The sequence below is a fragment of the Grus americana genome, chromosome 2 (genome assembly GCF_028858705.1).
Source record: "Grus americana isolate bGruAme1 chromosome 2, bGruAme1.mat, whole genome shotgun sequence".
Lineage (NCBI taxonomy): Eukaryota > Metazoa > Chordata > Aves > Gruiformes > Gruidae > Grus > Grus americana.
Window position 1 is genome coordinate 23,823,352 of NC_072853.1, and position 15,423 is coordinate 23,838,774.

Genomic DNA, 15,423 nt, shown 5'->3' on the forward strand with positions numbered 1-15,423 from the left:
CACAAGACCTTTGCTGATATTGGCAAATACATTTGATTTAGGTGCATTCCCCTTGAGTGGTGAGACAGAAATAATAGAATATTCAAGGAACTGAAACTATTAAAAACTGTTCAGGAGTCTTCATTATACTGAAGACAGATGTCTGAAGACCAATGGAATAATGTTCTATTTTTACCTTCTGTTGGATTGAAATGGGGGTGGGAGTGGTATTGAGCATATTAGAAGTAAGATTGGGTTCCATAATTACTGATTTGTCAACAGCAAAAAAAATTATTTCTATCCTACAGTTTTTGAGTCTTGCTAGCAGGATCTAAAATGTAGGGGTCAGAAAGGGTACAAAAACACCTGCAGATGCAGCCTTCACTTCTGATGAAATCAAGAGGAAGCCTCCCAGTTCTGTATTCCAAGTATGGCATATACTGCTTGCTTGGTGAGCCAAATTATAGATCAGTGGACTTCCTTTTATTCCCCAAACATCCCCCAAAACATCTCCAAGCAGCAGTGTGGCAGCAAAAGCAGGTACCGTGAACTTTTGTACTCCCCTCCTTCCTAGATGCGAGAGAGAAAGGTTATGATGTGGGGGATTTCTAGACTGTTAGCTTACGCATGTTTTTTTCAAAAGTAAACATGCAGATTTCCAGCATTTAGAAGCTGTTGGGTTTACGAAGGCTTTATCTGTAAATTTCTTGGCAAAGGATTTACCTTCATGTGTGTTTTTTAAATTGCTAAGGACCTCAGTGGTGTGCAATGGCTAGGATATAACAATGATGCAATGATTATATCCTCAAAAGTGGGAAATGACATTTTGCAAAAGTTTGCATGTCATATCTCATGGAAAAAATCATTGTTTGAGACAACAGTGCATTCAAACCGTGTCAGCAGAGATTAGTCCAAGCCTTGCTTTGTGGTTTTGTCTCTCTGTAGGAAGAATGCTTAGCCACAGATGATATGCTTGTGGACTACTTTAATGAATTTTTGAGTCTTCCGGTAAGTACCTTACAGAAATCCCTTGCAAAATACAAGAAATGCCTTACTAAGATTAGCAGTAAGGTAATCCAGCTTAGAACATTTTGCATTTTGCCACTGGGAAATTAAATGTTTTTTACAATATGTCTGTATTTTAATGGTAACAATTCTTATTGTTCAGTGTTATTATCTGTCAGGAAAAATAACACAGTATCTGGACTTCTGGAGACAGATTTTCTCTTGCAAATTTACATATTTAAATCACAGTGGACCAAAATAATATAAATAGGAAATGAAAAAAGAGATGTAAATACTTATTTAAAAAGCATAAGGAGTGCATTTCTATTCCAGTACCATGACATGCTGACATAACAAATGTTTGTCCTTTTACATTCTTCTGGCCATGCACTCTGATTAATAACCACTTTTCCTCAGGAACCAACTCTGTTTCTCTTTGTGGCTGTGAAGACATCAAAATTGGCACTCCCCTCCTCTTCCCCTCCCATCTGGAGCTAGAAGGATGTAGCCTTACACTTCGTGCTGTATGCTGATCCAGCTGCAGTCAGACCACCATACCCAATGCCCTATATTTAACCAGTTGCCCTATATTTTGCTCCTTTTCCCCATCAACTACCCTGCCTCCCCACAATCTCATGGGAGTCACATGGACTGTCCTGCTCCCTCAACGCAGCAACCTCACCCAAATTCATTTTAGTAGTCTTGGCCCTAACTATCCATCCCCATACCTCACACCCACACCCTTCTGCAAGGTGGCATGGACCTTTCCACAGTGTCACGCATGGCTCCTGTGGGGTCTCCCAGTGGATGTACCCCAGAGCTGCCCCACAGCCTGTCCTCCTCCTAAATCACTGCAGCCCAACTGGCTGCACTATGAGAACATATACCCATTTCTGCAACTTGCTTGGTAGGAACCACCACCAGCAGAATATTTCTTGGTGTTCCTTGGACCTAAGACTATGGTGGCAGCCACTATTGGAATAGGTTCAGTTATGATTCAGGCTTACTAAACTGAACTGGACTTAGATGTACTCCCTAAACCACATCACAGATTTGTCTAAAAGTACACATAATGGGAGCTGTAGAGCTAACAATGGTAGGATGAGGTCTCTTATGCCAATTTTTGATCTTAAAATAGAATCTGGAGGTATTAAAACAACTCGATATCAGAGTGTGGGTTTTGTGCACAGCATTGACACTTCTCTCAGGAAGTTCAGCCTTTATGTGCTTTCACCACACTGCAAGTTTCTGAAGAATAATTTTTACAAAGCCAGTGAGACACAGATGGAAGAAACTGTGTGGTGAGAGGGCCAGTTTTTATACCTTTCTCTCCACCCTCTCCCCGCCCCCCCCCTCCCCACAGCTGCTTTAGAATATCTGCCTAAATCCAAGCCTAACTACATAGCTTTTAAGCCCAGGCCTCCTTCCATGTGCCAGATTTTTCTTAGCACAAGAATACCATCCTCCACGCCTTCGCTGCTTATTTGGAAACTATGCTTCAAGTTTTCCCCAAATCACAGAGGATGGAGCGGGTAAGAAGTTCAGCCTGCTTAATTCTCTGGGTCTCCTTGGACATGCACAGATTTCAGGACATCTATTAGAGGCCAAAATTCTCTGTGGCCTCAGAGGGCTCCTCAGCCCACAGTCCTGGCACAGCTCAGCAGCTCTGAACCGCAGCGATTGTCCAGGCGCTCCTGATGGCTCTGGAAGCCACAGAACAGAGTTCACACACACTCCTGAGTAAACACTGTTTTACGCTGGTAATCTTGGTAGGTTTCTAAGATGACACATGGTCTCTCTTCTATATGTTTACATATCTTCATGAAAACAGATGCTCTTATTAGCTATTTTTATCCCTTCTGTTCTTATAATTGCTTTTATTTTCTCTTGATCTTTTCCTGAGGATTTACCCTCTTCAGGATTAAACTCTATTAATGCCTTGAGTTCTGTGGTTTGAATACCTTATATTCCCAATTTGCCTCTCCTTCTCAGAAGGCTTCTACTAAAACACTACATTGAAATTTCCATTGCTTTATTCATGTTGTGCTTATATATGCTGTTGCCTGGGAACAGTATTACCCAGGTGTGCTAGTAGTTAGGCAACAAGTTAAACTGAAAATATTGTGTGACTTGATACAAGAAATCAGTAGTAGCACATGCTTATTTTAAGAGGCTGCCTCTGCATTGATTTATAATGCACCACTCGTGTATGGAAAATTGTATCCCTGGGGACTTGCTATAGAAGCAGTAGGGGTTTTGGGGGGTTTTTTATTTTTGCTTTGATTTACAGTATATCCTTTAAGTGATCCTGTTATAATAATATTCACTACAATCTGACATGAATATCTAGGTACTCTAAAGATCTACATACTGTAGTGACGGATAGTTTCTAATGAAAATATTTCTGAAAGATGAAATAATACAAAAACCCCCATGAGAGCATTTGTTTCCAGTAGTACGGTGATTTCACAGTAGCAGAAACCAATTACATGACATACAAATGAGTTACACCTTCCTTAGTAACTAATCTAAAATGAAAGATTTAAGAGAAACATTGGCCTGGATACATTTCCATTTCTAGCCAGTCAGGAATCCCTAGAATTCAAATCTTTGATCCATGTTTTTAAAACATCCAGAATATGTTTATCCAGGAATGAAAATTCAGAAGTCAGAAATCGCCATCCAGCTCAGCGTTGGAGGCCTCAGTGAGAAAGCGCAGTAATTCAACTTGTTTCTCCTATGCTCTACAAGCTGCCTGCTACTCATTCCACCCCAAGTCCATGCTGGGGCCTTACCCCTCATTTTCCAGTTACCAATGATCCTGATGAAGACACACTTCTGTTTGTGACCTTGAAGAGCTGCACTAGAGACAAAAAAAGCTAACTGCACCTCAGTTGAAGCATATTCAGGAGATGGCACTCTTGGTGGCAAGTCGCTGGCTGTGGGTTTCCCTTGCAGCAGAAAGATACCAAGTGACCACAGTTTTATCAACTTCACATTTGAAAACTACTTCTTTTGAAAGTCATTCTCACTGTAAAAGCTCTCTGCCCATAAAAAAAAAAATATAAAAAAGAGAATGAAGCAATTAATGCCCTTTATCACATTAAACCCATTCTCCTTCCCTGTCTTAGGAGCACAGAGATGTATTAATAGTGCCACATAGAAAGAAGAGGCAGCATACTATAGGTAGATTGATATATTCATGCTAGTAGGAACTATTGTGGTGTGATTAAAAAAAAAAAAAAAGCTAAATGGTCTAGGAAGACAGATATAGGCCAGTATGCAGGTAACAGTTTTAACTTAAGTGTGACTCTGCTGAGTAGTCTGGGATCCAGAATTTGATGCAGATGATGATTCTGACAACAATTTAAAAAGTAATAAAGTTTGGGCCAATTGGTCTTTCTGAAAACACAATGATCCTGAAAACCTGGTGCTGTCATGAGTAAAACCAGGCCTGATCTACGAGTAGCAGATGATGGAAAGGGCGGAAAGCAAAAAACAATCCACTCTGCTGCACAGTTCAGGCCCTTCTCTGTTTTGAAGATGGTTATGAGTAATTCAATGCATTAATGCATCAATTCAAGGTATCAATCCATGCTCATTAGTTTCCTCTTGTCTTTTCCAGGTGTCTGGAAGGAGGCTGCAGGTGCCAATGCAACCTCTCTTTAAAAGGCTTTTGCATCAGCAAGGCCCCACATGCATGTTTGGTGGAGTCTTACCTAGGACTAAAACTTGTTTGCTATCTTTGACAAAGAGCAAAAGAAGCTCTCCTGACTTTTTTCTTATTGATAGAAGGTTTACTCAAAATGCTCTTCTCTCAATTAGATTGTGGTATGTCATTGTGACTTGTGTCTTACTCATCAATGGAAGGGAAATCCTGGATTCGTTAAAGTCAATGGGAATTTTGCCATTTGCCACTTCCTAGAGCTGCTCAAATTCTCTTCTGGTCTGGACTCTCACTGACATTTATGATACACACACCCCTGTCTTAAGGAAGTTTTGGCAAAGGTCCTGGATGAGGTCTCTATTCATTCCCACCCTTTCAGGGCCTTAACCTAAGAGGCGGCCAAACTGTGGTCATTCTGTTTCTCTTGGGATCAAACTACATTACTCGAGGTGGGATGTGGTGAGCATATTTACACATTTATTAAGTATATCTGAAGTTAAGTATATCTGAAAACTGTTAAGGTAGAGATCAGTGAGATTTATATGTCTGATATCCTGGCAACATGGTGATGGATGCTGTTTTGGTTTCTGTTTTGGGAGGAGTGAGAGAAATTTGCCTTCCCTTCAGTTAAGTGTATAACTCTAGGTTTCAAAATTATGTATTCTATTTATTCTTCAGCTGAAACCATATTCAATGTGCATTTGACAGCTAAGAAATTTCTTCGCTGTCAAAAATGTACATGCAATTGTTTATTTAATAGTATTGCTGTACCACAGTCCGAAAAAAATTTTTTGAAGCTGAGATGACTACATTGAGTTACATTGGTCATACTGGGTTCAAGGGGAGGATTGCCTGTGAATTAAACAGTTTCCAAAGTCTGAAGACTTCTTATTTGTTGGTATTCTCAACTCCTTGTTGATTCTATTTATTGTGCTAAATCAATAATGTATGAATCCCAAGCTTCAAGGCTCTTGCCAAACCTGATTTATTTTTTCTTAATATCTTGAGGTATAATTTGGCTCTGGAGTTTCCCCCCTCTATCTTCAAAGGATCAAAAATTGGACCAAACTAGAGAGAGAATGTAGGGAAGAATGCATTGATACTCCTAGTCTTTCGTTAGTGTATTTTGCTTGTCTGTAAAAAGCCAAAACACTTGCCAAATGTGTGGTAAGAAAGACATTTCTTAGTATATTAGATTGGCATGGATAATTTTTTCCTCTTCCTTTATAGTCTGGGCTATCATCCACTCCTTAACATAGGCATCTTCACTGAAGAGATTCCTTGTTATTGCAAAGACCTAGAATATTGGTGGTGCCATAAACCTCTCTTGTTATTGTCCTGTGAAACATTGCAGGATTTTACAGCACTTGGCTTCTGTGGGAAAGGTTTTAAGTTCACTACAGGGTATTGAGCAGGGTTTTTTTTTTGTGGCTCGTAATGTGTGGGAATGGTTAGATTGTGTGTTTTGCTCCAAAATTTTTCACATATTGAAAGGAAAATGGATTGACTGATCCTCTCTGTCCTGTAGTGTAACTGGGAAAATGTTTCCTACAAGAAATCAGGTTCTGGGATTTTTTGTGTTCCCATTTGATTTTTGTCATAACATTATCACATTTATTTTTGTGGCAGGGATGAGTTAAGAAGGTCAAGACTTACCTCTTCCTTTATTATGCTTCTAAAAACATTCTGATTTATAATTCTAGTTTTCTTAAGTAAGCAAGTGAAATATGCTTCCTGAGAAAGGCTTAAACTGTTCTAAAATGCTTTTGTATAGTACTTTGATAAGATGCTCTAGCTGGTAGAATTTGGGATCTGTACAGAATCATAGATCACTCATGCTGAAGGGCCTTTGGGCAGGTCTGTAGTTCAGCCTCCTGTCCAAAGCAAGTTCAGTGTTTTAGCATTGACACCAGGTTGCTTGGCACTTTCTCCAGTTGGTCTTGAAAATCTCTAACAACTGATTCCATTGTTGCTCTGGACAGTCTTTCCAATGCTAGTTGTTCCCCAATTACCTTTTTTCTTATAAACAGTTCAAAATTTTACTGTTTCACTGTATGACCACAGCCTCTTGTCCTCCCACCAGGCATTTCTCTGAAAAGCCTGGCTCTGTCTTCTCAGTAACGTCCTTGTAAGTACTATAAGACTGCTGTTGGGTCCTCCCAGAGCTGTCTCTTCTTCAGGCTAAACAAGCCCTCTTCTCTCAGTCTCTCTTCACAGGGTAAGTGCTCCAGCCTCCAACTATTTCAGTGGTTGTCTGCTCAACTTACTCAAATTTATGAACATTCTTCTTGTAGTGGGGCTCCAAAACTGAATGCAGTATTCCAGACGTAGTCTTACTGGTGTCAGGTAAAGGGGATCTACTAGCCACTCTCTGACTGATACAAGAAGTATGCATGCCTTTTGATGTTCCTGGGGATAGGTAACTACACCTTGGTCCAAACCCCAAGTCTGGACTAGAACCACCCTTTTCAGTCAAGTATGTAGTGTATGAAGTCTTAGTCTTCTTATGCCATGAGTGTATGTTCTTTTGTTCCATTAGTGTATTGGTTTTATAAATCATTTTAAAAATTGTCACTAGCATCTGTTTACATTAAAGTTGCTGTGTGGTTTTTGTTCAGTTAATTAGAATGTATCTTGAAAAACCTAGTTGTAGAGTAAATTACAAAGGATTAGGTAAATGTAGATGTGTGCGATAAACTAATGTTGTCTTTGCTTAGTTTTCAGATTGAATAACATGGAACTAAAATAATCTGGTCATGTCTAGTCACATAGGCCTATATTACAGAATTTGCACTTTGTTTTTTTCCACAAACAAGAGCATTTCAAATCCTGAGGCACCTTGTTTCCTAGTATATTTTCTTCTGTTTCCTTTTTAAAAACATGAAAAATAATGGAAGAATACATCTGGAGGTTATTAAGGTTGCACAGTTAGTCACTTAAAAGCTCGTAGCACCCCAAATTCAGTTTGAAAGTAGGTGAAATGTACACATAGCAAATTGGGAGGAGGTCTGAATGAAGTATAGAGAAATCTACTACACATAAAAGCCTCTTTAAAACGCTGTTCAGTACATCTGGAGGAAAAAACCACTAAAACCTGCAGAGTATCCTGGAGAAAATTAATGCCAAAAGAAGCACAAGGTGTCAGAGAACAAAAACCAAGCCATGATTTCAACTGAAGTTAGGTAACTAAACAGACTGATGCAATTGAATGCATGGCTCTGAGCAGTGACAGTCTGATGTCATAGGCACTAATCACACACTTAAAGGTCTCACGCGCTACGTGCTTTGCCAGGCTGAGCCTCCACAGTGAGACATTATGGGATAAGTAGAGAATGTTGTAACCACATGTTGCAGCCACATGGTTCGATGCTGGGCATTGCTCTACAAGACATTGATCAACAAGGGGGCTTCACACAGAAGCAACAAAATAGCTGGCGCATGGTTACTTTGGACTTACATAGGTGTGAAGAGGAATAAAATTGATCTGTAATGTATTTCTATATTATATGTAGCCTGTATCAGCATATGTAGTATGTATATGAATTACGACTAAATGCACATATATATGTTATATGAAAAAGTTCAAGGAAATTAAAAATACAGTGCTTGAAAAAATAAAATAATCTTATTAAGTGCAGGGGAACGACAACTGTACAAACACCAGGTGAGGTCCTGTCTGGAATGAAGCCAAAAAGAATTTTGGCACTGGGTCTGGACATGGCCAGGATTTTCTTCAGTTCTTAAATACAACATGCCTTCTTGTCCTCCAGCTCAGTGCAGAAATGCATATACACTCTGGTTGTATATAATCTCATATTCATAACTGTCTTGGGTATCCCCCATTGCTTTCGTAAAATCCATCCTCGTTTTCCTTCTTCATTTCAAGTAAGAGAATTTGAAAGGTAGTCTTTTAGGGAAATACCTAATACCAGAGCTTGAAAGATGGCTCTGTTTTAATGTGTACACATACAGTGGGTTTTTTGGAGTTGATAAAAGTTACAATTACACAGGTGATGTTGAAGTTTGGTCTACCTCGTGTATTGTACAGTATCTGACTGAACTTGTGGTCTATAATAAAATTTGCTACGGGCCATAGGTTTTGGTAGGTGTTTGACCTGCAAGTAACAATATGGTGAAAAGTCTTTCCCACATATGGAAATCTTCAGATTCATCCTCCTCAAATGAATCTCGCATTTAAAAGGTCAGCTTCCCTGCTAATCTTTTCAGGCCTTGATTGTTTGTGGTAATGATTGGGAGAATAATACTGGAGATCTGATCCTACGGGTAAGTAGTCTTCTGCAGAACAATTACTAAAGTCACTGAATTATATATTCTAGACATCTGTGTACTGGATCTGTTATTTGCATGTGAAAAAGAATGGTCTGTGATCTAGAATGATCTCTAGCTGAGACAAAAAGTAGTAATGCTTTGGAAAGCAAAGAGATTAAAGAACAAGAATGCAGAAAAATTACTACTCCGGGCCCTTAACCTTAACTACAGCAGGCAAGAGAAAGAAGCCTCATAATACCAGCTTGCATTCCATAGGATGCTTCTATACTCTAAAAAGTAATGTTCTTAAATGAAAGAGTTCCGTTATTACAACGTTATAAACTTTCCCAACTTCTTTTGCAGACTTTTGCACAGCCAGTTAAGTTTAACTCTGACTTTGGGGTTTTTGAAGTAGTTAATGATGCCCCACAACACCTGGAAAGTCAGCTGAAAAAAATTCTACATGATCAGAAGCCTCCAAACCCCATTTATGATGTTCTAAGGAAAGCAAAGAATGATGGGCAGGTCTCCAAAATGTGCAGCATTTCTCCAGCCTTCAATATTGATCCAAATTACACCACTATGGTAAGCATCTTATAGCCCCCGAGTTTATATTTAGATCTTACTGTAGAGATACTGGCAGTAGTTATTGTTGTGTTTGGCTTGGTAGCTTGGGAAAAATGTTAATTTATGTTAGGAAAACATAATGATGGGCCAAATTATGCCCTGCAATGCACATGTGTCTACCAGACAAGTGAATGGAATTACACATGTACATCCTGTAGCACAAAATTTTGAAGATTCTGTAGGGCAGGATTCAGTTGTGTGGTCTGAATACTTTTTAATATTAAAAGAAAAAATATTATGACAACAGTTACTTTACTAGTGATCCCTGGAATGTGCAAATTGACTGAAACTAATGCATCTCAGTCTTTCCTTATTAATTAATTTCCTTGTGTGGCTATGAGCTCATCTGTGGTCTGGCAACACATAAGTCTCTCTTCCATTAATTCCCAAAGGATTTGCATGGTTAGCATCAATTGAAATGGCCAGAGAAAATAATCTTTGGCAACAAGAAATCTAAATTAATGGAAAGATAGGTTGGATTTTAGAAAAAAATCTTGTTCCAGACTTGCTCAGACTATCAATTTTGGTATTCTTACCTGTTTACTTTCAGGACTTTCTTCAGCACCAAATTAAGCAGGTTAAAATTGGGAATTGAAGCACCATATGTACCTGAGAGACTACAAGACAGTAAAATTACTTGTGGGAGTTTACCTTTAAACAATAGCTTTGGAGGAGAAAAAATATTTCACTAGGAAACAGTTTATTCCTTTCTTGCTTACTTTGCATTGGTGTGACTGATGTGACTCCAGTTCACTTCATTCAAGGCCAGTCTAAGGTCTTGCTACATTTTTAGAGGCGTCTGCTCTAAATTATGTCATAGCTGGAAAGCTGAGAGAAAATCAGGGAGTTATGAGACTGCTGCTTTGCCCAGTATAAGCTTAATGATTTTCAGAAAAGAAAACCGTGTTGAGAGAGGTCAAAAGGCAATGATGTTTAACAAAATTATAGTAATATAAGACTGCAATTATCTGCATCTAAACTGGACAAATGCTACAACAGGACAAGGCTCACAGATGTCCCTACCATATTAAATAATTATTTTTGCAAATACTTTGCTAGAGAGCACAAAAGCAGAGGACCTATTCTCGATTTCTTATTTGCTCTCAGGATTCAAATGAGGAAACAGGTGCTTGTGCAAGTGTGGTTAACATTGCTCTCTGGCATAATCTCACATCATTGCAATTGTGGATGGTCTTTCTTGACAAATTCAAAGCTATTTCACTATTACTTACATCTTTCATGTGGTTTGGAGCAACAGGGCTCCTGTATCATTTAAGAATACATTTCTTCCTCTGTGCCATTTTCCATAGATAGGAAGCATTATGGCCTTTTGAGGAGCGGTATGCCTCAGTACACTTTCTTCTCCTTTTGTGGGGAAAGGATGATGTTTCTTCTTATTTTTGACTCCTCCTTTACTGGACAGGTAACCTAGGTGCCTCATCCCGTTCAGCTTGGCATCTCAAGCCTGAGCTGGAAGAAAATGGCCTACAAAACAGCATGCCAAAATTTGTTACTGCAAGTACACAAGATGAAAGAAGTCAGCTTCATTCATTGTACTACTCTATCACTGAACCAGAGGTTGTCATCCCAGACCAACCGCATCAAGTAGTTCAGTTCGAATCAAATAGGATTTGATCTTTCAGGCACAGGGCAATGCTGCCTCCTTTGCTTTGACTGCTTTCTTCACACTGACTGAAGAGATTGACAGTTCCTTTGAATGTTAACTTGCTACAAAGAGTCACCTTGAGTGGCCATCACTGGCACATTACTAATGAAAATGAGCTATGATTGGAGAATCCTAGTAGGCCTTTCAGGCTACAGCCTGAACATCTTGCCCAAGAAATACACCCAGTGGTATTTTTCTCTGTATTTTACTTCTCTTTGACTGTTACAAATACAGACATAAGCAAAAGTTGTCTGCATGCACACTTGCAAACTACTGATATGGAGGTAAGTATCTTATCAATAGTCGAAATCAACTTGCTGTAAAAGATATTAAGAAAAAAAAACCGCAGAGTTGGGTAGAATTGATCACAACTATGGAAAGAAACTGGCTGGCATCCTACATACCTTACTTCAGAGAAACCCCAGTTCAGCAAAGCACTTAAGTATGTGTTTAACTTTAATCAAGGGAAGCTAAACACATGCTTAAACTTAAACACGTGCTAAAAGCTTTGCTGGATTGGGTCCTAAGGCTGACTGGGTAAGGAAGCTAACCAAGGTAACAAAACCCATCAGATTAAATGTAGTATCTTTCTCAGGGGAATAGGAAAGAATAGAGGTTCTTTCCTTCTGATAGTATATATAATTTTGTGTACCAGCCATGTACAGACGTGAACATGTTATGAATCAGATAAAAAACTGGGCTGTCAGTCAGTAAATACATAAATATTAAATGCCAAAATAAAGAGACAATCTTCTATATTCCAAAAAAGCTTGTCAGTTACCAAAAGGAGGCATATACTGTGTGGTTGGGAGTAATTAGTCTCCATCTCCACAAATTACATTGTATGAGCCACTGCCAACATAAGCTTTCCATATTTTGAAATATTTTCTTCTCTCTAAATGAAACCACCCACTTTCTGAGTAATTCAGATTTTTTTAATCCCCTACAGATATATATGAGGCAGAAATAACCCTTGTCCCTTAATGGAATATTAGCTCATGGAAAGAAAATTTAAAATGTAATCTGCATGAACTGATTATTTGATATAGTAAGTAGCATCCATCCTTGCCCAAACTTCACCTGTTTTTATGGACAAGGGGAGTTACTGCATTCTTCCAAATCATCACTCTCACCTTCACTAAAAGGAAAAATGCACCTCAGATAAATATAACAGGTCATCCCCTAAGAGTGGAAGAAGTACACTCTTAAAAAAAAAAAAAAAGGAGGGGGGAGGGAAAAAGTGTACCATGCGTCATTTCTAAGGCAAACAGCTATGGATCGCTGTGGCCCATACTCAGAGAACTTGCTCTCTGTGTAAAACCCTAGGCATAGTTTTTTGGTTAGCTGGCTCTCTGTAGCTCACTGCTCAACACTTCCCTTTCACCTCTCAACCTGCTCTTTGGAGCCACCTTGCTTTCTGCTTTGAGGAGGCACCAAAACTTAGACCACCTAAGCAGAAATTGGTTGTGGACACAATTCATAACACCCTTAGGTTTCTACTGGAAGAGATACTGTGTGTGACAGAGTTGTGCAATGCTCGAACGTAAAAGCAAGAAAGGTGATAACTGATTGGCTTTTTATTTGTTTGATTTTATACTCTCCAGTTCTGGGAGTATAATTTAAGGGTTCCTTATTATTCAAATTATTGAGGGAAAATGTAATAGTGGCTATTTATAAGATGTGATAAAGTCAGAAAATTAGCAGTTTCCTATTGCAGAAAAATTATAAGCATCTAATTTGCATTTGGAATTGTACAGTAAAAGTATGATTCATTCATACATTATTTCTGAAGAAAAACTACCAAGTTTTGTTTAAAAAATTGTACTCTTATACATGAAATCAGATTTAGACCTTATTAGCTGTTGATAGGAAAAGCAAATTAACTCAATTGTCCCAGCAAGATTAAGGCTCAACTAGATAACAAAGATGGTGATCACTTTGTGTTTGACTTCCTGAGACAATGCTTCTGCAGAAGGGGATGGAGGGAATCAATTACACGGCAAATAAAACAAGAAAGTCAAGAATACGGCAAATCTTTGACATTTCTTTTTTAATAGTGTCTTGATCGAGAACAAGCAATTCAGTGGATCAAGAAAGAAAGGCTTCCAGCATTTCTAGAAAGCGACTGTTATTTTGAATACAGGTATTGCAATCTTTTGTACTGTCTGTCAGTTTTAAATTTGTACATTTTCTCTTCTAATTCATCTTGACAGTACCCTTAGTGTGTTTTCTCCCACCTCTCGTCCTGTTTAATTTTAGCATTTGAGTGACTTAGATAAAGTAAAATCGGTGACTTTTTTCACTCGTCATTCTGTAATTTTCCTTGGCCATGAATAACATACTATATTACACCATTAGAGAGAGAGAAAGAGTGGGGTTTACTGTTCTCCAAATCTCTGTTCTACTGACAAATCATGGTAGCAACACATCTCTCTCTAATCAATATGGAGGCCATGTAAGTGGAAGATATGAGTCCATGAAATCTATTTGGAAAAAACCAGCCAGTTCTTTTTATTTCAGTCATTAGTTTTGTATCTTTGGGCCCACTGCCAGACTTCCTTTCGCAAGGTTCTCTGTGGGATGCCGTGGCATAGTTGGATGATTTACAGTTATACACTTGCTATATTTTTCCAGATGTCCTTTCAGCAGATGTTCAGGAGGTTTAATGTGCCTTTTGGAAGGATCTGCCTCTACATCCCTTAAGGCTGTGTCTAGATGGTGATAACTGTAGTGTGTTTTAGGGGTCTTACAAGGAGAGGCAGCCTGGCATTAGGGTTCACAAAACTCATGTTTGGTGATTGTAATGACAGACTAGTTACTGGAGTATGGACTTCTGCTTGAAAAATTTCAAAATATTTTTAACTTTCAATATCCCAAAGCACACTTCAAGTGGAAAACTGTACAAAGAATAAACGAACTGTGCAAGAATGCTCCATTTTATCTTTAATAGCAGCCTGCTTTACAAGTATCCAGGCCTCATCAAACACTAAAAATTTTATCTTCTGCTATTGCAAAGTATTTCCTTGATCAAGCAGAGTTACCTAAGAGAATTACATAAAACTAACTTTAAGCATGTGCCTAATTTACATTGACATCAGTATTTTAAGTTGCTTTCCTCAATCAGGATCAAGACAGGCTGAGATGCTGAAGTGGAAACTTGCATTTAAAGATACCCCAACCCTAGAATGAAATCCTATTTGTCCTCAAATAGTGGGGACAAACAAATCTGGGCATTCAGCTCATGGTCATAGGCTCAGGCACAGGCTTCTTCTTCCCTTCCCATGCACCTTGGAAGTTGGTTTTGTACTGCGTTCTAACTTAACTGAGTAAGTTCTGCCACAGTTCTTGAGCCCACAGAATCCTCATCATCATCGTGCGGGTCTAGGATTGCCTTTCCTGAACATCACAAGGTTCACACTAACACAAGGTAGCACTGGAGTGCTGTTCAGTACTATGAAGTCCTCATATAGCAGCCAGCTGAACATTACAGTGCCAGCTGTCTTGCTATCATCTGAAAGTTCAAATAGTATGATCACTCTTGTGGCAGTGCTGCTGGAAAATTGCTTGTGTCAGGACCAGGAAATGTAGTGTCTGGTAGTGACACAGGGCTTCTGCAGTCTGGGAGAATAGTTCCATTTTAGCGGTCAAAATGTTTAAGGGCTTCTTGGCAGGGCTTGGAACTGCATAGATACATGCAAGATCATCCTGACAGAAATCAGTTTTACTGGTAAAGCTTGATAATGCGAAGCAGGCCACCAACCGTAAAGCTGGTGGACTATGGAATGGCAGTACTGACATCTATATATGTGACAGCAGGTGAGGGGTGAAGTAATAAAGCAGATCATGAAGTTCCTTGTAGCAATTTATTTTTAGAGTGATCATGGGTTTTATTGCCTATTCTAGGGAAAAATCAACTGTTTCTCTGAGTTAAAGCTGAAATTAACTATTTTCTTGTGTCATCATTTAATTTCAGGCTAGCTAAATTGATATCACAGGTAGAATGGAGCAAGACTGGTATTAATTTTATTATAGATAGTGACTATAATCCCTGGATAAAGAAGAGAGACCCAAGTCCTCCCTCTCCTGAGGAGGATGACACTTCATTGGCTATGAAGAAGTTCTGTGTATCTCTTGGACAGGTAAAATAAACATATTTAGTGGGTGTAACATCAAGCTAGATTGAATGCATTGGGTTAAATTATTGTAACTG

The 15,423-nt window shown here is 38.8% G+C and overlaps 1 protein-coding gene across 7 annotated transcripts in view; it reads left to right on the plus strand.

The window, feature by feature from the left end:
- RGS22 (regulator of G protein signaling 22) overlaps positions 1-15,423 on the plus strand; it is a 67,020-nt gene that overhangs the window by 3,169 nt on the left and 48,428 nt on the right. For all 7 annotated transcript variants that reach the window (XR_008575825.1, XR_008575826.1, XM_054816234.1 and 4 more), the window contains 4 exons: positions 925-987; positions 9,284-9,505; positions 13,271-13,356; positions 15,187-15,352. Coding sequence is in view for 5 of the 7 variants with exons in the window: in XM_054816230.1 (XP_054672205.1) it covers positions 925-987; positions 9,284-9,505; positions 13,271-13,356; positions 15,187-15,352 (537 nt within the window). In the remaining 2 variants the exon portion in view is untranslated. The remainder of the gene's footprint in view (positions 1-924; positions 988-9,283; positions 9,506-13,270; positions 13,357-15,186; positions 15,353-15,423) is intronic.